Below are 23389 nucleotides of genomic sequence, written 5' to 3'. Positions count from 1 at the left end.
TAGCACACTACAATACATAGTCCTCCATATATAGATGTTCTATATTATTTTTAATAATATAAATAAGCCAGGACATATCAACTGTTGATCTGTATATAGACAGTTGTGTGGATTTAATGGTTTAGATATTGGAAGGACAGCAGGTATGTAAGCCCAAGAAGGGGATTGCTAGCTACTAAAGACAAATAAATACACTTTAAAAATTGCAGATTGGAAACGATCAAAGGAGTATTTTGTAACCCCTTTTAATTGCGGTTGCCTTTGAACGTCTTGCAGCAAAGAGATGCGACTGTAGTTTATCAAAGTGCTTAGCAAGAAAGTGTTTAAAGCAAACACTAATCTCAACATATTTATAGGAAATGCATATACTGTAAACATTTTAAAATAGCTTGACGATGTAAATGGAATACCAGCAAGGAAAGGTTAATATTATGGACCCTAGAATATTATTACATTAGTTCAACTCTATCAACAAGAATGATGAATTTCTGTACAAATCTGTTCCTGATAAAAACTATGTTTGTACCAGATTGAGAAAGGGAGAAACAAGAAATACAACAGAAATTTCAGTTACCTTTCTCTGTCAATTTTTGTATCTTTTGCTATTTGCTGTGTTTCTGAAAAGATAAATTTTGTGTATTTGACAAATTAATTCACACATTAGGATGCTTTTTCTTCTTTTGGTATTGCAGAGAAAGAACTTTATTGTGTGCAGCTACGACATGCACAGGACAGTAACTTTATATTATACAAAAAACAGATTACCATGGATGGGAAGGCCTGAAAGATAAAGCCAATGTTCGGCAGTGGGCTGACTGTAATTCAGCAAAAAGATTTGTGGCAGTCGGTGAAAATATTCCTCACATCTCATCACCCCTTGGTGGACTATCTTAACAAATATGATAATTTGCCAAAAAGTAAATGTTTAGTTTTAACTATCTTTCTTTCATTGGATTAAACAATGGATCTGAGTACAGTGAGATAATGCTTTGGTTGTTATATTGTGCGGAAATATGGACACCATTTCCAAAAGTGTGATGAACCACATCTTTAACAAACAGAGGATATGCCAACAGTCGGCCATTTGATGTGACACATATTTCCGTGACTAGATAACCCCTTCCACAACTGACCCTGGTCAGCTCCTTAAGTTAGCTTCATTAACTTATCACATTCCTGCTCCGTTACTTGTAATGGTTAACAATGAAATATTATTGTGAATTGTTTTGGATTGTTTGCCAAAGGAGATCAGTTAAAATTGCTGTTTGTTCATCATTTGGTCATTGTGACATTAATGTGATTCATTTTTGTGTTGAAATTCCTCGACAGCAGTGTTCTGAACATAGTTAGCCTTTAAGACTAATGGTTTAGCACAGGAAGTTCTCATCCAATGCTGGGCATTGCCATTTTGGTAACAGTAATTTCTGTGCCAGAGTTGTTTTTCGTGAATATCTGAGATCTAAAATGAAAATAGCAACAAAAATAGTCTACTTTTCGCCTAGTGCATAGTGTACTGTCATTATTTGCATGAGGACTGATACTGCTTGGTTTGGATATTTACCTATTAATTTCCTGTTTTTGCCAAACAGTAGCATATCAGTAGTTGGGGTTGAGTAAAGTCAGCTGGGAGCACCACAGAAGTGATTTTCCCCATGGTTTTTAATCACAATCGGAAGGTCAAAGTGAGCAGAGGTAGGACTTGCTCGCAGAGGACTTATGCTGAGCTTCTTGGGTATTTTGTGTGTTTTTCTTTTGGGGATTCCTCCTCCCGCTGAAAACGGAGCCCAGAAAACACCTCAGGAGGGTGCGCGCTTGTTTGAAACATATCAAGAGGAATGGAGACTTACCTCGTGAATGTAATAATCCGTCCATTCCTCCCATGTTCAAATTCTGGTATGGTCACGAACATTGGGCTAGTGTGCCCTGTCCGCATGCAAAGCAAAATGTTTATATATAGATTCAAATAACATTGTGCAGTGTACAAGGGACAGTCACAGAGTTATAATGCACCAACATGTGCACATATTTACAAATGTGCACAATAAAAGGGAGACTCCGGGCATAAAACTTTGTAAACACGTGGGCTAATTAGATTTTTTTGGAAATAGGGTAAAATGGGCAGTGTTGAATTGACTGCCCGCTATACACCTAGCCCGGTTTTGCTTTTCGGAAACAGGTAAAACAGGGTGGCCATCCCAATAATGCTCACTTCATACTATTGTCAAATGTCAAAATTATCTCCACTAACTCAAACATTGGAAAATGAATAAATAAAGACAGTGATGAACGATGAAGAGTTAACTCTGAATTCCATATGGGTTTAAGTCCCTGTAACACGTGATAAGAGAGGCAATGCTTTCAAAAGCATGTAATAACATGCTAGGTAAAAAACGCAAACCACAAGTGTAGGCAAGAGGAGGTAAGATCAGCTAAGCTGCCAGAGGAAGCAGAGTCTCAAGAAAGACAATAAGCTCAAAGTGATGACATTTGTGTTTTAACTAACAGGTGGAAATAAGTTCTTAAAGTCAAAATAATACAGCGCAATAATTTTATAGCTTGGAATATGTTGAAGAGTTGATCCTATGTGTGGAGTAAATTTGTCAAGAGAGGATTTTAAAAAGGTAATTAAAATTCTGTTGATTGTTTTCCCAGTTTTAACCCCCCTTTAATTCTATCCAGTGGAATTTACAGCTAACACATAGTGTAATATATTTCTACAGCACACAATTCACATAATATTTAATAAGTAAACATTTATAAAGGTGTTAGCTATTTATTTTCCCCAAAAAGTATAAACAGTGCCTTTTTAAAGCTATTTTTTCTTTTTTTTTGTAAAAAAATGATCCATGGAATACTTATGTGCACATATTGAAAATGTATAAAAGGATGAATACAATTTTCTAAGTCTGTTCTTACTCATTTTAATCTACGTATACGAAGACAATCATATGCTAATAAATACTCAGTTTTAAATACTTGAGTCAGGTTGATCTATAATACACCATATTGCAATGGTTTGGAGTTTGATTTAACAGAAGATATTTTGGCAGTAAAGAAAAAGAAAATCAAAACCTAAAATAAGCTACAAGAAAATAAAAAAATAAAAATCTGCATACCAAGCAAAACACAACACATCTTAAGGTAACTCCTCGGTTTTAATTATGTTGCCTTGATCTCACTATGAAACCTACACAACATTCGGAACTAACTCTGCTCCAGTTAATCCTCAGAGATGTCAGAAATAAAATGGAATGAGATTCCAATTTTTTGGTTCATTCCCACAGCCCCAATCTCATATCGTACTTAATAATCTAATCTCTTTACACAATTCACACTTTAGGAACCATCCTCGGAGATGATTAAAAAGATATCAAAACTTGCACTGGAAAAAGCTGGGACATTCAATACTCGAGGGAGTCCTCGCAGAGCTGTGTTTGTTATATTAAAAAAAACTTAAGACTAACAGAATCAAAATTCCAAATGGAAATGACCTGTTTTTAAAAAAAATGTGTTGTTCGCTAACCTTTCCTCCTGTTTGACTGATGATTTTTCTATCAAATGTATATGATATGTGTGGTCGCAAGAAAAAAATAAGCATCTAATTCCTTTTCCAACTGTTTTAGACAGTTCTCTCTAGTAAACATACCCATTTGAAAAGCCAGAAGCCTCTTCTTAAGGTGATAAAGTGCTCATCAGGCAACTGACTTCCATTTAGTAAATTGCAGTTACAACAAATTTCTGTAAGTTAGGCATTAATATTTACATAATTGCATGCTGTGAATGGGGGACCTAAAATTCTGATCTTGAAAATTCATGGCTAAGCCTGTTGGCTTAGCCGAGAGAATTATATAATTACGAATTGTGTTATATATTGTACTGCAGTAGTATGTTAGCTTATCAGGAGCATTTTATGAATAATTGGAATGCCTTCAAAAACAGCTAGCCATACTGAATTTCCAAAGTAAAGAATGTTTACGTTTCTTTCCAGGAGAATCACTTTTGATCTGCGTTTGAAAGCTTTTAGCCTGTAACTGAACCATCTTCAATTGCTGGGGTTAGCTTATTTTATTAAGTTGTGCTGTTCGCAACTCCAGGATGATCTAAGGAAATGCGATGACAGTTAATGAGGTGACAGCTCAGGAGATATAAATAGTGGATTGAAGTAAATGAGTTTTGCATTCAACCCAAAATAGTGAGGAAAAGAGGAATGGGATGTAGAAAAAAGTGACAATGCTGGGGAGAAAAGCGCTGCTACCTCCTTTATGAGACACTATTACATACTAGCTGTGTTCAAAGTATCATATTGCCATGTGGACATCTGTTCTTGCATGAATGCATTGGTGACCTGCCCCTGAAGTCGATTGTTATCTATTCACTGTGGCATAACCACCAGGTTTTACTACTTGCTAAAAGTGGAAGATTGCTGAACCATAGTGAACCAGTGTGATTCAATACTAGCTCAGTGACTTGGCTTCATCTCCAACTCGTTTCGTAACAGCGAGCAGTGTTTACACAAAGCCTCCACAGACGAGGCACGAATACAAATTTCACTACATCAACCGGACATGCTCTGCTCTATTGGCGATGACTTATGTGAGGGACTTACAGCATTCTATCTTCTGATTTATGTTAAGAAACTATTATTGCACTGAAACTGATTGTTAGACTAAAGCTGTCTACAAGAGTAAACTGTTTCCTTTCTCTATCAATCAAACTAGACTTAAAAATGAATAACATAGAAGGCTTTTAAAAGGCTCACTTCACACAATCATGGTTATGAGGTGCATGTTTCAATCACAGTTCTGGTTGACACTTCAATCCACCAGGCACACCATGTGATGAGTTTGAGTCAGGTTTTGTCACACTTGCTAGCTATCGGGTGGGAAGACTGGGTGCTGACGGAGGTTCTCACAGGAATCTGAGGTGCGATTAGAAGACGAGGAGGAATTATATGTTGTGTAGGTTTTATTTTTCCTGACTATCACCTTAAAGCTGTGTGTACCCCATTTCACACACAATCTGGCCCACTTAACTGACTTTGAGATCAACCATCCTGAAAAGCTGACAGTCACTTTTTAAACAAAAAAAAAATGTTTTTTTTAAAATCCCGGCCTAAACCCAGAGAGCTCTCTGGTTAGTGCGAATCGACGAGGATGCCAATTTTAAAAGAAAACAACATCGCTGTTGAGTCTATTTTTTCCCCTGTTGTTTTCTTTTAAGTTTATACATCAGAAATTTTCCAAAGTAGATTATACTGAGCCAAACTCAAGAAAGATTTGCAGTCACCACAGATAAAACATGTAATAAACACAAAAAAAAAAACATCTGAGGTAAAAATATCATGTTAACCAGAGAGTGTCAGCACAAAACATTACTGCATGTCGTGCCGAAACCCCCACGGTTTCTGAGAAGACGTTTCTAGCCCTGCTGGGTTTTAGTGTGTCTCTGAGTTTCTCTTGCTAGTACGGGGTGAAGCGACTGTACCCTCCTCTGTACAGGCTAGCCTGCAACATCAAAGATGAAAAAAAAATCGAATAAATATTTTTTAATGTACGAAATGCTACAGCAACACAAGCCACAAATCTAATTAAGAGAATGAAGGGAGAAAAATCATCTTAATTAATGAAAGCTTTTAGCTAGCAGCTGCTCCGGAGATTTGCAAGATTTGAAACCACACGCACGTCACCTCGGCAAATTTAAATCATTTGTCTAAACGAAGGCATTGCGCTGATGAAGCTCAAGGGAGTGGCAGGCTTTTTTTTTTCTCTCTCTCTCCGCAAAGCGGCTACAGAGGGCTTTGCCGCAATCACCATTCATTAATCTTAAAATGTTTTCGGTTTTTTTTCTGGTTGAGGCTCTCAAAATGGAAAATTGAATTTTTTTTTCATCCATGATGTTGGCTGCACAGCTAGCTAAAAACCACGTGTATCAGTAATAGTATCCGCTATAGTGAGTGGGAACTGCGAAAGACGGAGAAAGGCACAAACACCCACACGCACACAAACACACACACACACACACACACAGAAAAGAGTGAGAGAGAAACAACTCTATGTGTATGAATTTACTCCTGACATTGATGGTAACTGTGTTTATAAAAACAAAAACCTCAGGCCTTTGTATGCTAATCAGCTCAATATATGTATATATTTTTAGTATTTCAAAATAACTTGCATTTTAATTAATTCCCCCGTTGACTTCCTAGCACTGATGCAGTGGGCAGAAGGGGCCCTCACCTATAGCATAGCCTCTAGTGCTTTTGCCCATAGTGGCACAGTCTCAGGGGGTTGAATTAAAAAGTGCTTTGCATTATAGTATTGCTGTGATGGATAGTCGCATCTTGTCTCAAAATGGTGAGAACTCATCACTAACAAGTGTGCAGGATGGAGAGATACCCACTCTTTATTTAGCTGCTAATGGCATCCTCTAATGCTTTTAAATCGGAATTCTACCAATTCAAAACTCAAATACCATAAATCTATATCATGATTTTGATACCATGAGAAAAATGAAAATGGAAAATAATAATAAAGTAAGAAGTGAAATGAATAGGTATGCGATGAAGTATTCTAAAATAAAAGTTGCTAAATTTAGAGCAGTTACACCAGTAGTTTAGGAGAAGCCTTCATTTTGCAACTCAAAAATCTTTGTAAATAAAACTATTTTCTGTTAGTGCTCTTGGTTCTTCTATGACATCATCAAATATTGTGTTTTGGGAGTGAAGCATCAGATGGCCCAGCTGTGAAGGGAATTGTCCAGTTTGGTCCTCTGACATTTCACCTTTCCTCAAGTACACTGCCTAAGAGTGGAAATGAGTGACCAGCCATAGTTTGCAGTGTCAACTGAAGTATTTTCTGACTTCCATGTTTCACATGTTAACGATCTTTCTAAATCCAAAGAAAAACCATCATCATTTGCATGTGGGTTTTTTTCGTGCATTTGTATAGCTCCATGTTCTTGAGACCCCGAGTCGTTGATCACAGAGGTCGTGTAGCTCACCTGTTTCCCTGGGTGATAGAGTGAAGGTGATCCTTCCAACAATTCTAGTTTCCACACCTACACAAACAGCTTTGAATTATATCACTGGAGGTCAGACCTGCCTAGATATTTGCATGCACTCCATTTTTGCAAGCATAGGATCAGCAATCAGAGATAAACCGGTATTCTAACCACTGCCCAGGATAAGCAATTGCTTGCTGTTCTATCTGGGCCGAGAGTTAGGAATACAGTGGGATATGTGGGAACAACTCATAGCCTCTAGACGATGGGCAAAAGTATATCTTCAAATCAAATGAATGGTCGCCATTGCACAAAATCCAGAAACCTTCCAGTTTGACTGTCTTTTTTTGGACTGAGAAAACTTTAGAAGCAAAATTAATCCAAACTGGAGAAAGTTCTGATTGGATTTGGTTTGATTAAATCCGTTTGGATTTTGGGTTCAGTTCAATGCTTAATCCCTACCTGGTAGGCCAACCAAGGACTGGCATTGACGGCATTCCTGGAGATATCTCTGAGATGAACCGTCCCACTCTCTCTAACGAGGAGGATGCCATGGTTGCAGGAGGTTAACATGGGGGAGGAAAGAAAACGGGGGAAAAAATGAGTGGGGGAACAAGAGATTCTCTAACTGGACATGTTGAAATTACAAGACAAAGCAGGCAGGAGCTAAGAAATTACTAATAGAAATACTAATGAGAAGATTATTCAATGATGTCAGAGACGAGAGAGGACCAAGTCTAAGTTAGCTAGAGTTTCAATAGCCAGCAAATTTTCTAATAACAGATTTCTCCCAAACTACATAATATTTTTGGGTGTATCAGAATTTCTTATAATTACCTTTTTTGTTCCAATTCGAGAAACCAGAGGAGTTTATAAAGTTTACTCTAAAAGCCTAGGCACGTTCCCCCTGAAAAAGGTTAATAATTCACTTTCATTATCTTTATGTGTTCTTGTGCATATATTTGAATCTATGTGCATTCATGTTACATGTGTGGTTTCCAAAGCTGTGGGATGCATTATCTGCCATCTCACTACAATAGAATAGCATCTGTGGAAATGGCATTTCCTTCATGGGATACGAACAGCTTTCTCATGACATTAAAAAAAATCCTTAACTGTTATTGGTATGTAAATGTTTCAACGTAATTAAGTTTAACAGTTGAATAAATGTAACACTAGTTTATGAATCTGCATTATTATTACCTGGTTGGCATAAACAAAACACACATTGGGCGTCAGTGAGGGGATGTAGTTTCTCCCAGTGCTTTCCTGTGTATATCTCTGCGGATAAACGTACATATGTGACTCGTGCATCCTTTATGAAACAGATCTACAGATTGACAGCCGCAGCCATTTTATCAGTAGTGATTTGTTCTTTCTTTTATCTGTAGGTTTGGTTCATATGTGTATATGTCACATACATCTACGGGTACACTGTTATACTGTAGTAACTAAAACAGAAAACCTAGTACAGTAGTACCAAAGGTGCTGTCCATCTAAAAAGGTTCATTCCACAAAGGAAGGATTGTACAAACATGTGCTGTGAGTGTGTGTTCCCTCATGGTTTTAATAAAATAGCTTAGGTTTTAGGGTCAGTGTTTTGCTTAAAATTATAGCTGGATTTAAAACTGGAAAGGACTAAGCTACTTGCCTATGGAAGTTCTTACTATGCATTAAAAGTACAGCCTATGTGTACTTGGGAGTGTGTGCCCACGTGCGGATGATCGGCACAGACACGCGCCCACAAAGTACATGTTATTATTATTTCTGTGGAAAATGTCAGTTACTAACAGTTCGTGCAGTTATTGATGCTTACCATGGTCCCGACACTGTACGTTGCAGCTGGCGCAATAGTGTGGTGGTATGGGTCAGCAGCAGCATATACTCTGCCATAACTGAAATAGAAGGAGAAATACATGTGACACGCAGTAGCCAACTCACTTCTATTGGGCAAGGCAAACATGGGACAAATAAAGTGTTCCCGTTTTGATAGCATTGGGCGCACTCGAACTTAGCCAGCAGACCTCGGGACTGACAGTGTTTGCAATTAATGTAATGACTGCCCTCGGGTCATGGCCAGCAGAGAATTGGAATGCACAGGACCAAATAAGAGGATAAGCAAATTATTATGAAGTAATTTTTCAGCAGCTAGAAATAAAAGTGAAACCCACAGAATTTGGTATCTTACTCTACACCCTTCTCTCAGTCAGAGTTGGATGAGCTCAGAAACTCTACTTTTGCATGAACAGAAAAGTAGCATTGCTACTCAAATATTATGATGAACCAATTGTGATCCATTGCAAATCTACCGCAGTGCTTTCCTGCTCATGTTAACTGCCTTAATGAGTATTTATAATATTACTTTGATGATTATAGTGTTGGTGCGAATAATTTCATCCCATTGTTCCATTTATGCAACAGCTTCAAGCACTGCCACTGTCCTTAATCATGCTGAAGACAAGTAGCGAAGTATAAATGATCTGCTAGAGGATGCTCCAGTACAGCATTTTCAATTGGAATCTATTCCATCTGTACATGTCCTGCAGTTGAGTGCTGTCACCATAAGTTTTTCTATTGAACTTACCAATCTATAGCCACTTTCACTGAAAGCAGCTGATGCGGGAGTCACGTTTTCAAGCAAGTCATAGAATCACTACAGTGAAGGAGGCCATTCGGCCTATCGAGTCTGCACCAACCCTCTAGAAGAGAACCCTACCTAGGCCTGCTCCCCCGCCCTATCTCCATAACCCCATCTAACCGCTGGACACGAAGGGATAATTTAGCGTGGCCAATCCTCCCAACCAGCACATCTTTGGACTGTGGGAGGAAACTGGAGCATCCGGAAGAAACCCACGCAGACACGGGGAGAACATGCAAACTCCACACAAGACAGCCACCCAAGGTCGGAATCAAACCTGGTCCCCTGGCGCTGTGAGGCAGCACTGCTAACCACTGTGCCACCGTGTTGTCCTGCTTCTTTTAGGAGTCAACCAATCAGCTCCCTCTCCGCGTACAGCATAAAGTTGTTGTTTCCCCAGACACTCTTGGGATCGACAAAGGTTCGACAAAAATTGTCTCCTTTTTTCCAGCCATACTCAAATTCTATAGAGCCAAATGACTAACTGGTATAATTTATAAATTGGACAAAGATTGTCCCAGTAGAGCACTCAGGAATTACATAGTTACATAGAACATACAGTGCAGAAGGAGACCATTCGGCCCGTCGAGTCTGCACCGACCCACTTAAGCCCTCACTTCCACCCTATCCCGATAACCGAATTTCCCCATCTAACCTTTTTTTGTTGTCACTAAGGGCAATTTAGCATGGCCAATCCACCTAACCTGCACGTCGTTGGACTGTGGGAGGAAATCCACGCAGACATGGGGAGAACGTGCAGACTCCGCACAGACAGTGACCCAGCGGGGAATCGAACCTGGGACCCTGGCGCTGTGAAGCCACAGTGCTATCCACTTGTGCTACTGTGCTGCCCTAATTGTGCATGATCACTTCACTGAGCGCACTGGAAGAGGCTCTTCGGACTTTTCAATCCTAAAAAGATATTTCCTGAAAAATAAACTTACATACAGGAAATAGTTTTTTTCACATTCTCAAACCACGAGAGCACACATTGGCCATTCAGACGTGTATACGGTCCATCATTTTCTGATCGTTGTCTTCAATGGCTCCAACATTCTGGGCGCTGTGCATCTGATTTTGTGATGCACATTTTGCAGTGGGTGAGGTTTGTTACTGAGAGGGGACACTTGTAAATTTACCCATATTACAACAACAACAGCAAGCTGCCTTTATATTGGACCTTTTAATACGGCAGAATGCCCCAGAGCCCATTAAGGGGCCATCATTCGATTAAAAATGGTGAGGAACAGGAGGAATTATGAGGAAAAGTGGCCAAAGGCTTGATTTTAAAAAATAGTTTAAAAAGAGCCTTACCAGGGAGGCACAGAGGTTTATGGAAGTTATTCCAGAGTGTGGGGTCAAGCCTGACACAGCTGTTAGCTAGTCCGCCAATAGAGGGGTGAAGGGAAGCAGGATACACAGGAGACCAGTGCGGGAGGAATGGAAATTTCTTGGAGGTAGTTAAAGGAAGAATGTGTAGTTGTAGGGTTTAAGAGAGTTCAGAGATAGGGTGGGCTTTATGGTGAAGGGATTTATGCATGAGGATGAGGGATGTAAAGTGGAGGTGGTGGTGGTGAATGGTGACAGGAGTAATGGATGAGCAGGACATGCTGCAACATGGGATGTGGACAGCAGAGTTATGCAGGAGCTAAATTAACAGCTTGTGAAAGATGCACAGCCAACCAGAAGAGGATTGCAGTAGTCAAATCTAGAACTGGCAAAGGTGCGGCAATGTCTCATAGGTTGAAGAACTGTCGTAGGTACGGCAATATCTCCTGGCTTGAACTAGGCGGTCTTTGTGACGGAGGAGGTATGAAATTGAAAGCGGAACCTGGGGACGAATAGGGCTATTCCTGCACACGAATGCAAGATAGTCAGGGAGACTGTGGCAGGTTCTCTTGCAGGACTGCAATGTTCGCACTGATGCACAGATTTCAAAGCAAATATGAAGCCAGTTACAGACAGTGTGGTGAACCCAGCCTATGCCAGTGTTATACTGGAAGCTGAATGATTGTTCAGTGTTAATTTTAAATAGCTTTAAGGTGGTTTAAATGCATTTAGATATGTAAATTGTGTTATTGCTGTGGCTTTATACAGTGTGAATATTAGTGGAAAAATACTTGATTTATTTCTGTGGAATTCTATTACCTGCCATTTTAATAGAGGGAGTAATTTATTTAAAATAAACATGTTAATGCTTCAGTTAAAGTAGAAAAATAATTTGATGTGGCACGCTAATATTCACACAGTGTGAAATTGGCTGTGATTAAAAATTATTTTCCCTTCTTTGGACTTTCTGTTTCAGACATAAATATGCTTAAAATTGGAGGAAATGCACCAAAAATTTGCAGAATGCACAGAATTGGAGGTCTAGCTAATAATATGGAGGACTCAATCAAAATCTGAAAGACATAAACAGGCTTGCTAAGTGGGCAAATAAATGGCAAATGAAATGTAACAGAGAAAAATTGTGAGGTGGTTCATTTTAGTTGAAGGAATGAGGAAGCCATTTTATTCCTTGGCAGAAACGTTTGTAGCAAAGATCTCTTAGAACAGAGATACATGAATCAGTAAAAGCAGCGACACAAATCATAGAATTTACAGCGCAGAAGGAGGCCATTCGGCCCATCGAGTCTGCACCGGCTCTTTGAAAGAGCACCCTACCCAAGCCCACACCTCCATCCTATCCCCATAACCCAGTAACCCGACCCAACACTAAGGGCAATTTTGGACAATAAGGGCAATTTAGCATGGCCAATCCACCTACCCTGCACATCTTTGGACTGTGGGAGGAAACCGGAGCACCCGGAGCAAACCCACGCACACACGGGGAGAACGTGCAGACTCCGCACAGACAGTGACCCAAGCTGGGAATCAAACCTGGGACCCTGGAGCTGTGAAGCAATTGTGCTAACCACCATGCTACCGTGCTGCCCATAATAAAGGCCAGAAAGAATGAAATCAAAATACCTGTATTCATTTACAGACACAGGGTCAACTCCTGTGTAAACGGAGGTGATCCTGCCTTCATCTTGGCTGTTTTGCTTCACAGCCATTTAACAGTCATTGGTCCGTTATTTGCCTTGAGTTAAGCCTTGGGAAAAGTCCTGTCCTTGAAAACTGGTTCTCTGGTCTCAGCAGCGCCACCAGGAGCCATGGCCACTGCTCCAGGGAAGTGGGTTGCGACGGAGTCCAGACACGGTTAAGTCTGGAGTCTTGCCAGGACCTGCCAACCTGATTTTGGCAAAGGGTTGGGCGGGATCTCATGAACACAGGGGGAGGGGTGTGGGGGACGGTTCAAAAAAGGGCCACATGCCCTTTGCTTAGCCACCACTCTTGTCAGGTTTCATGTGGGTAAAGTTGTAACAGCAGTGGGAGGAGGTTTTTAAGTGACAATTGATTGTCCACTTAAAAGTCTCAATTGGCCTTTGGCTAAGCGAACTGCCATACTCTTCTTCCACCACTGATAAAATTGTAGCGAGGTGGGGGGGGTGGTGGGTGGTATGACACCAGAAAGGCGGTTGCTGGCATGATGCCTAATTTTATGGTTTCCTACCCGCCCAAGGAGCCATAGGCCATAAAGTAATTCTGGCACAGGGGGGCAGTCATTCAGCCCATTGAGTCCATGCCAGTTCTCTGTCGAGCAATCCAGTCAGTCCCATCCCCCTGTTCAATCCGCTGGAAGTTTGTTTTCCTCAAGTGCTCATCCAAATGGGTAATATATAGAAACTTGTTTTGACCACACTTGTGGTAGTGTATGCCGTCTGGTCTTTACACTGCCAAAGGAATATAGAAGCACTGGAGAAAGTAGTAAAGAAACTGACAAGGTTGTTACCAGAATTGAGAGGCTGGAACAATCAGGAAGGATTGAAAAGTTGGACCTGTTTTCGTAAGGAAAAGCAAATGTTAAGAAGAGGTCCAATAAAAGTCCTTGCACCTGTGTGGGTGAGAGAAACTGTTCTCAGCTGTGAATCAGTCCAGAGCAAAGGAGGCATGAATATAAAATAGCCACAAACTTAGGAGGAATCTCTTCACAGAAAGAATGGTGAGTTGTGTGGTGATATGCATCACTGTAAATACACAAGGGGTTAATGCAAATATACTAAGACTACGTAAACACTAGTGGGAGTACCAGAGACATCATGACATGCAGACATACAGCTAATGAACACATAAAATAGGACACGACCAATGGGCAGTCAAAACACCCAGAGGTGACACTACCACAAGGGGGCAACCCATATATAAGGACAGGGCACACATGCTCTTTCTCTTTCCACAGGCAACACTCAGAGAGAAGGACAGGGGCAGATCAGAAGCATCACACCCACCGCATGGCTTAGAGCAGACTGGTTAGTTAGACTGAGTTACTACAGCAAGATTAGCAGGAGAGTCGAACTCAAGTAGGAGAATTGTTAACTGTTCAATAAATGTGTTAAACCTATCTCCAAGTCTGAACCTTCCTTTGTCAGAGCATACATCAAGGAAGCAGCTTATGCTACATGAAGAAGCATAACACAACAAGTTGGTGAATTTCCCCATCATTTTACTCAGGGTTGTTGGGGTTTGGAATGCGCTGCCTGGGAGAGTGGTGGAGGTGGATTCCATTAGGAGGTTTTAAAAGAGAGCTGGATATATATTTTAAAGGGATTCATTTAGAGGGCTATGGAGATAGGGCTGGGGAATGGAACTGGCTCGGTAGCTCTTTTGGGAGCTGGTGCAGACACGATGGGCCAAATGGCATCCTTTTGTGCTGTAAATAACAAAATAATGTGCACTTAACGTGCTGTAAATAACAAAATAATGTGAAGCAGTTGATGAATTTCAGGGGAAGCTTGATGTGCACAAGATGGAGAAAGGACTAGAAGGAAGTGCAAGGAATGCAAGAGGTCATTTGGAGTGGGAGTAAACTTACAAGAGGAATATAAATACTTGGTATACACTCCATCGAACACTGCAGCAGTCTCCAATCAAAATGACAGCCAGCTTATTTGTTCCCAATTCGATGCTATCTTAAGAGTCAATATCTTGGATAAGTTACTGCTCCATTTTCACACCTGCCCTGTGGATGCTCATCCCCTTGACATTTTGTTCATGTAGCATGACAAAGAGCACAATTCCCCGATAGTTTCCTTACCACAACATAGTATCATGCCTTTGTTGTCAGCTTAGAAGGAGGGTAAACAATGCTGATCAATGGATACCCTTGCTTACATTTTACATTTCACAGTCTTTTTAAAGAAAGAAGACTTGGGCAGAACATAGAATCATATAATTCCTACAGAGCTGAAGGAGGCCATTCGGCCCATCAAGTCTACACCGTCTTTTTGAAAGAGAACCCTAACTACGCCCTATCCCTGAAACCTCACATCTTTGGACACTTACGGGGCAATTTATCATGGCCAATCCACCTAACCTGCACATCTTTGGACTGTGGGAGGATCCAGACCACCCAGAGGAAACCTACACAGGCACGGGGAGAAAGTGCAATCTCCACACTGACAGTCATCCAGGGTCAGAAACGAACCCGGGTCCCTGGCATTGTGAGGCAGCAGTGCGAACCATTGTGCCACCCCAAACATGACCAGAACAATATTTTCTAAATTTAAACTTCTTCAGACCATGGTTTTGTTTTTTTAGCAATCAGCAAACTTCCTATTTGAATGGAATTGAAAAACAGGTGCAACTGAAAAAATATTAACAATTTTAACTCGGTTTTGTTTTACTAACTTCACATTCTCCTCATGAGCAGGACAGTCTTAATGGTAGTGGATTTCAACACGACTTACATTTCCGTTACACCATATCAACCAACTATCTTGGGTGATGTCTCCCTACCAGTTCTCCCCCCTACGTCCATCTTTTTTTAAATATAGATTTAGAGTACCCAATTAATTTTTTCTAATTAAGGGGCAATTTAGCGTGGCCAATCCATCAACCTGCACATCTTTGGATTGTGGGGGCGAAACCCACGCAAACACGGGGAGAATGTGCAAACTCCACCCTACTTCCATCTTAAGGGAAACATGGAGCAAACAGGTAGTCTGATAGAAAGTAAATGAAAAATAGACCAGATGATAGAATGGACAATACAATGATGCGACAAGGAGATCATTGAAACTATTTAAACTTGTTTGTTATGTTTGGACAAGAGGGGAGCTGGAATGAAAGCTTGAGAAAATCCTGATTTGGCATATAGGATGATATGGGAGCCCTCTGGTAACCAGCCCAAACTCTAATCAAGATAAGGTAATGTTCATTTAAATAGAGTCAGTCAAATGTTCTGAAAGCACCTGCACTGGCCTCTCGTCAGTTTCTGCCCTGTGGATATTCTTCTACTGTTCTCTATGCCCTGCAGTTTGAGCCCGGGCCTAACAGTTTACTTCTAGTGTCCCACCCCTTCAATACTGCAAATAGTGCTAAATAGGATCAGGCGATGTGTATAATTATATCAGCAACATATTTCCATCAATAGTATGTACCCATCACATGTCTACTCATGTATGAATGAGTGTTGTTCACCCTGATGGATTGACATGTTCCTTTCTGGTTCTATTTGCTAGGGGAAACCCATTGCGTGTTTGCCGCCCAGATCCGGTTGTAACATGCAAATAGACCATTATACATAATTTGAATGTAATTATCGGGCAGGATGCCCGATTCACCTGCCTCCTGGGATTGTCCAGCACCCCCCTCCCCACCCCCAGCTACGAGTCCCGCGGATGTGAATTGGTGCAAGTCCTGAGAAACGGGGGACCTATTGCCTTGCATTCCGAGGGGTGGCAAGGGGCTGAGTACCTTCCCTGCACTTGCCTCCAGAGTGCCAGGGGAGAGAGGGGGGGGAGCAACAATATTATGAGATTGGGGTGCATTCCAATCTTGAGCAGCAGGACCGATCAGAGAGATTCGGCCCCGCCCCTCTCAGGTCCAGCAAAAAGCCCGATCCCCTTTAAAACATTTACCATGAGCCATGGAATAGCACGGAAAGTCCAAAGGTTTTTGGCAGCTCTAGTTCCTGGATTTTATATCTGGATAAAATTCATTGTGTGGGGATGTTTGTGAAATGATTCATTTCAAGGGTATGATGAAAAACAACAATGGGCATGATGTACCGGCCGCATTGCGCTCGAGCAAGATCGCGGCATGCCGGTCGATACCGGAGAGACCTCCCGGCAAAGGTCCGAGCCCGAGGGGGGGGGGGGGGGGCATGCCCATGAAGGAGGGCGGAGGGGGTGTGAAGGGTGGGTGGGGTGCATGGCATTTAAGTAGTGGCCTCTGGGAGATTGGGGCAGGATGACATGTGCAGTCCTGGAAAGTGGAGCCCTGAAGAGGGGGGCCTCAGGGAGGACCCCATAGTGGATTGTCCTCACTTGAGGGCGGGTGACAGTGACGGGCCCAGATCATCCCACTGGTGGGCTGCCTCCATTGTCGTAAAACACGGGTTGGGTTGGTGGGAAGATCCCGCCCTCTGTATGGGCTAAACTGGTGAAAAACTCCCCGGGTCCAAAAAAGTGTCTAAGGGCGGGATGTTGTGGTCCCACACCGGCCCATGGCTTACCCGGTAATGAGGGGTCCAGTTAAAGGGAAATCCTGTTAACAATGGCAGGACCGGTAGATCCCGCTGGTGGGCCATCTGTGCCGTTAAAATACACGTGATGGGTTGGTGGGAAAATCCCGCCTTAGGTGTCATTAGATAACAATGGGGAACTTGCCAGCAAAGCCAGCAGGAAACACCCGCCACAAATGACACTTTGGGCACAAGTTTCTCAAAAGGGAACAAAGTCCCCTACCGAGCGCATTTCGTGCATGATTCCCTGCGCTCGCAATGCTGAGAAACACATGGCTAATCAACGTGACTTGCGTTGAATAAGGGTAACACAGCCGAGGTCGCACATAGCCCCGTTTTGTACTCCTCACCCGGGCTTGGAGTTCGACCCCTCCATGTTAAGGGTACGGCTTCGCTTGTTGCGCATGGTTATGTAGCGAGAGAGCGGACAATATTTTTAAATGGCTTCCAGATCGCCTAGACCCCTGAAACAATCCCCGACCAACCCCAAATGCACTATGGGAGGGTTCCCGGCTCCCCGGCCCGATCACGCGCCTGCTAAAAATGCCAGGCTGGTATTGCAAGGGTAGCAAGGTGGCACCAGCTGTGCCAGGGCACCACCCTGCCCAAAGGGCATGCAGTTGGTGACCTCCAATCCCCATGGGGACCCCCACAAGTGCTGTTCCGTCTGGTCCTCATTTGTGGGGATCAGTGCTGAATTGCGCTTGCCCAAGGTCTCGGGGTTGAATCCCAAAGTCTTAGGTACCTCGGGAATCTGCATATTAGGGTGAGGCTTTTTGCTTATTGTGTGCGGGATTCACATCGCAATGTCTCACAAGGTTTCATTGGATCTTGCGGGGCGTTGCGAGATGGGTAGATCCTGAGAGCGGGATCTCCCGGCTTTCATCAGTCATGCTGTGCCGCGGCAAGCTGCTTATCTGGCGCAGCATGGCCAATTGATCGCACCCTAAGAAACTTTTCCGTTGAATCGTGTCCTACTTTTTCTAACCACAGATAGCTGTTGAGGCCAAAACATTGTATGTTTTCAAGAAGCAGTTTGATATGGCACTTGGGATGAAGGAGACCAAAGGGTATGCAGGGGGAGGCGGGAAGTGGCAGGATCAGGCTATTGAGTTGGATGGTCAGCCACAATCTTAATCGATGGCAGAGCAGGCTCTAGGGGCGGAGTGACCTCCTCCTGCTCCTATTTTCTATATTTCTATGATCCTGGTAAATCAAAATTTCTAAGTGCCATGGAACGGTACGTCAACATTGCGCCTTACACCACCCAGAATCACTCCGGTTTTCCAGCTTGCGGGAGCACCCAAGTCTTTGAGTTTAGCTGTCGTTTGAAAGAATCAATGAAAATTTATGTTTCCATTATGTTCTTGTTATAAGCCAAAAATAATTTTTAATTGCATGTTTGTTTCCAACCTGTTAAAAATCGCAGTCTTGCCTTCAGCTAGGCTGTCCAGCGATCCCTCTCTTTTGACAGAATCCATTGACATGCATTAATAAAATGAAAGTGTGTCTGGAAGGGCTCGGGCCATCAGTTACAGCAGGATCCCGCAGTTTCATCCCTTTTTCTTCAAGACAAAACTTTCTTAAAAACTGCAAACATATTGATCCGCGTGATTGCCAGCAAACAAGCCAACATCTTGGATACTTCTTTAAAGTGACAGACTGCAAATGAGGTCTGTGTGCTGCAGATAACAAGTTTGCAGCAAATGACAAAGCAGCCAGAGCCTAGGAATAGGGTATTCGGAGGGAATCAAGTCAATCGAGCTGTCAGTGATGTAATGCTTTGAATGTTACACATTTTTAATTCAATCATTTCTCCACTTAGAGGAACTTGTGTGAAAGGGTGAATGACTGAGATAGTTTAAAGGCAGGAAAGCTCCTGTATTTGAATAAATGTACATATTTTTTAATCTGGGAGAATCCTTTGAAACAATGCATGCTTCAAATTGGCAATTAATTTGGTGTAAAATAGATAAGTGATCAGGTTCTCTGAAGACATGCTGTTGTCTTAAAATGAATAACTGAAATATGCAACATAAAATATTAGATACAGTAAACATATATCCACATTCTGTTTTATACACAGTGTGAGCTTGTCCAGAGAGCCATGCAGTGATTCTGATTGTGGACCAATTGCAGTATTTAACAAGCCAGAATCGAGGTAAAACTAACGGCCTCTAATTTCCTGGCTTATATTTTTCCCTCTTTTACTCAGCACTTGCTCTTTGGCGCAATTATAATTCCTGTCTCCACCCCTTCCTTCACTTTGTTCGGAGGCTCACCACCTTGGGATGGTGACGTTTACTTTGGGCTCCATTAACTTATTTTAATAAGGCTTCCGTTTGAACATGTATCTCCAGCCGTGACTTAGTCACATCTTCCTTAGTCACACCCATGTTTCACTTTCTATGTTCCCTTTCCTGTGTGGCAGCCTCGCAAAATCTGGATTTATCACTTAAAAATCTCTGAAAATGAAGGTGTGAAACCCTCATCGGAACCCATGTCCACCTTTTCACATTCCTACTTTCCAAAACAGTGAGAAGTCCTGATAATCGGAAGAATTGCGGTTCTGTAAATGCAAGTTGCGACTTTTAGTCCAGTGGCCAAAGCTTTTCACAACACAGACCATTCAGAGGCCCAGATTTGTGAAAAAGTTTCATATCTTCAAACAGCGACTCTGAAATCACTCCAAAGACAATCTCCTTGCAATTGTTTTTGCCCCAAATCATTGACTGCCAATAAAATTTACATAAGAAGGTTTTGGTTTCGCTCCAAACTATATCGAAGAGAATTGGCTGCCAAATGTTACAGCTTTGAAGGACTGTAATAGATTGAAAAATTGTATGTCTGCAGACACAGGTATCATACCGTAAACTCACTTATGGTGCATGGTGTAGATCACAATATGAAGGACGGTCTATATGTTTCCCTTCAAAAGACTACTCTCTCAATTTAGACAGACAAGTTAATTCTAACCTGTGGCCAATTCTGCATAGTTTTAGTGCATCCTTATGTGTGAGTCCTCACACAATGAAGAGCTCACAGGGAATGCAAACACAAAATTGATGTTTATCAACTTATTTTGATACATTTTTAACACTCATATTTATATTTGACATTGACCTAGATTTAGAGGAGATTGCCAGAAATCCAATGAACTCTCATTTCATCAAGGACCCTCCATAATCCTTAAAACGTCATGAATACACTGAGAGATCAACTTGGTCCAATCTGATCATGCCTTTTTTTATTATTAAGAACCTGTAATAAAAATTACATCGTCAGTAATCTTCCCTAATCTTTAGATTGCCACTTCTGTTGTAATCTAGATTACTAATCCTAGTTTGCAAATGCAATATTTACAATGTCACAAATATCTAAATGATCTGAAATCTATTGTAATCTTCACACTGCCAGGAATTGCATCAACCAGGATATCTGCATTATGAGGATGTAAGGGAATTCAGGTTGGTGCTTCTAGCTGTGAATGATAATAGTCTCACAAATTGAGTTGAAGAATTAGGTTTGAAAAAAATCTCCTTTAACTCACCCACTCCACCCACATCTTCTGCTAACACGTTATTTTCCATGCAAATTAGTTGAATATTTCAGACAATCCTGTAGGAATCGATATTTCCCTGGGGAGCTAGAGTGTTTGAGGAATAGCTTTCAGTGCAGCACTAAACTCTGATGAAGTTCCACTTGAAATGTGCTCCTTTATTGCTTGATGTGTTAAAGATATGCTTATTACAGACTTTTTAAACTCCTGTAATTCCACATGGATATGATGTTCGGTTACTTACACAAAGAGATACATGGGTAACAAGACAAAAAAAGGTTTATGCCATTATTGTGGAATTTCTCAGTTAAAGCACTATCTTAGAGTCTCAAGCAAATGTGCTGTGCTCACCTCAATTGACAGTATCTGATACATGCTCTCCGCAATTGCTAGCATCTGATAAAATTGCCTTGACCGTTATGGTTCCGATGATAACAGAGACCCAATTATTCTTATGTCTAGTGAATGAGGTTGGGGCAAAAACAATCGCCTTTCCACTATCATTTCAACAAAGGCCAAAAGTCACTCACAGTGCTTCCCCAGTTAAAGCTTTGTTACCAAGTCGTCCTTCATGTAGAAATCAGAATAAGAATTGATTGAAGCAGTCTGATGCCAGAACCTAAACTCACCCATGAGCCGTGACGAGTTTTTTGGATCGAATCTGATCCATCTGACGGAGGATTCCACAGCGCTCGTTAGTGTCATCAGCTGGTTTCAGGCATTTCATTCAAAATTGATGACCGACTGTGTGCAGCGTCGCAGTGCGGTTGCCTTTTGAGTCTGGGCTTTGGATTAAACCAAAGGACAGACTGTCCCTCGTGTCATCACAGGTGATGCATACAAGTTAGCGCCTTGAAAAAGTGTTTCGCAGACTTGCAATTTAAATACTCACACTTGACAGCTCTGTTGTGGAGGGGGGAGAAGATGGTCAACTTGTGCTTCGGCAATATCTCCAATGAATCTCTCAACAGCTGACTGACCAATATTTCTTATTATCTTTTAATACGCTCCTGGTTATATAATTCTATGCTGGTACCATTTTTAGTTTGCTCCTACGAAGCAGTGTGTCACCTCAGAACTAAAAAAAGGATCTTCTGCTTTATTTCAGTTTTATTACCAATGAGGTTGGAGGATCTTTATTCACCAGGAGCTTTAATACAAGTTTTTAACCACTTGTTGAACTACCTGTTTTTCAGGTTTAATTTTCAGCCTAAAAAATTGGAATAATGGGGGGGGTGGGGCGGAAATTGGGCTTCCAAAAACCAGGGACAAAATCAGTTTAAAGAAAAAAAAGAATTTGAACATTGCTAAAATTCATGAGAACGTGCAAGAGACATGAATAGTCTGGACGCGATCGAATGGTCACACTGCGCCTGAAAAGCAACTCGCTGCGGTGCAGTGTGGCCGAAAGAAGTCGGAAAGCCCACCCCGAGATCTACCTGGCTTGCAACGTCTCGCGAGATCTAATGTGATCTCGCAAGACGTTGTGATGTAAATCCCACCCATTGTGGGCGGGACCACTTTTAGGCAAATCTGCATATTAGAGCGAGACAGGAAGTCTAATTTTAATGTGCAGATTCCCGAGATACCAGAGTCATTGGGATCTATCCCTTTGGTCATGTGAGAATACCTTTAAGACATGGATGTTTAAGCAATGTACCTTTAAGAAAACAGTGATGTCAGAGAGTGGGTGGGGCTGAGCTCAGGTCAGCCATTTTGGAACTTTCCGTTTGGAAAGGCAGCTTGTGTGTGTCTGTGTGTTTCCAGAGAGCTGCAGTTTGGAGGAAAAGAGCTTGGGAGTGTCTGTGTTTGCAGTGAGCTGGATCTCTGCCATGAAAGACTATCTCTGGATCATTAGGGTGATTTAAACTCATAATAGTAAAGCCTTTAACCTGATGTGATTCTGTTTAAAGATGTTAAGTCTCTTGGAAGTTTGAAGGAACATTTTGAGGAATTATTTACTGTTGCAATATTTTTGGAATTATCTTTGAAGTAAGGTGTGTTAAGAGATCCAATGTTTATTTAACATGTTAAGTTGAGTTCATGGAATAAACATTGTTTTGTGTTTAAAAACCCACGTGTCCATAATTGTAATCCCACACCTAGGGAACAAGCCGTGTGCTATGAAAAGCAATAAATACATTAAAGGGTGAGGTTGGTTGAACTCCATGATACATTTTGGAGTTCTGAAAACGCCTCGCCCATAACACTTTCACCTCTGAGATCTCGGGCGAGCGTCGTTCAGTACTGGTCTCTATAAATGGGAACCAGATGGAACGGCCCTTGTGGGGATCTCCCAGGGAAATGGAGTCCCCCATTTGCATGCCCTTTGGGCAGGGCGGGCCTCTGACGCTGCCAAGGTGCAAAGCTGGCATTTTTTGTGGGGTGGGGATTGGGACAGGGGTGCCCTGTGCGGGTGTTGGGGACCGCAGGGACCATTCCATAGTGCGTTGGGGCTTGGAGGGGGTCGCAGGTCACTTAGGGGCTCCAGAGCTTGGCTCGTCGTTTAAAAATGGAGTCCCGATCTCTCACGACACTGAGTGAGGAGTTCTGGCGAGTGGAGCTCCTCAGTGCACAACGGGGCTATGTGTGGCCTCGGCCGCATGTTCCCTGCTGAGGCCCCGTT

General features: G+C 41.9%; 1 protein-coding gene across 32 annotated transcripts in view; it reads right to left on the bottom strand.

The window, feature by feature from the left end:
• rbfox3a (RNA binding fox-1 homolog 3a) overlaps positions 1 to 23389 on the bottom strand; it is a 1900245-nt gene that overhangs the window by 1746 nt on the left and 1875110 nt on the right. For 8 of the 32 annotated variants that reach the window (XM_072483360.1, XM_072483363.1, XM_072483361.1 and 5 more), the window contains 4 exons: positions 8816 to 8894; positions 8203 to 8280; positions 7462 to 7534; positions 1848 to 1923 (listed from right to left, as the gene is read on the bottom strand). In XM_072483360.1, the coding sequence (XP_072339461.1) occupies positions 1848 to 1923; positions 7462 to 7534; positions 8203 to 8280; positions 8816 to 8894 (306 nt within the window). Of the gene's footprint in view, positions 1 to 574; positions 618 to 669; positions 5505 to 7461; positions 7535 to 7836; positions 7907 to 8202; positions 8281 to 8815; positions 8895 to 23389 lie in introns of those variants that run through there. The other 24 variants (XM_072483377.1, XM_072483376.1, XR_011936209.1 and 21 more) reach the window with 23 other exon arrangements.

This window comes from Scyliorhinus torazame, chromosome 18, assembly GCF_047496885.1.
Source record: "Scyliorhinus torazame isolate Kashiwa2021f chromosome 18, sScyTor2.1, whole genome shotgun sequence".
NCBI classification, from domain to species: domain Eukaryota; kingdom Metazoa; phylum Chordata; class Chondrichthyes; order Carcharhiniformes; family Scyliorhinidae; genus Scyliorhinus; species Scyliorhinus torazame.
The sequence above is the reverse complement of the archived record's forward strand: the minus strand, read 5'-3'. Positions and strand labels throughout refer to the sequence as shown.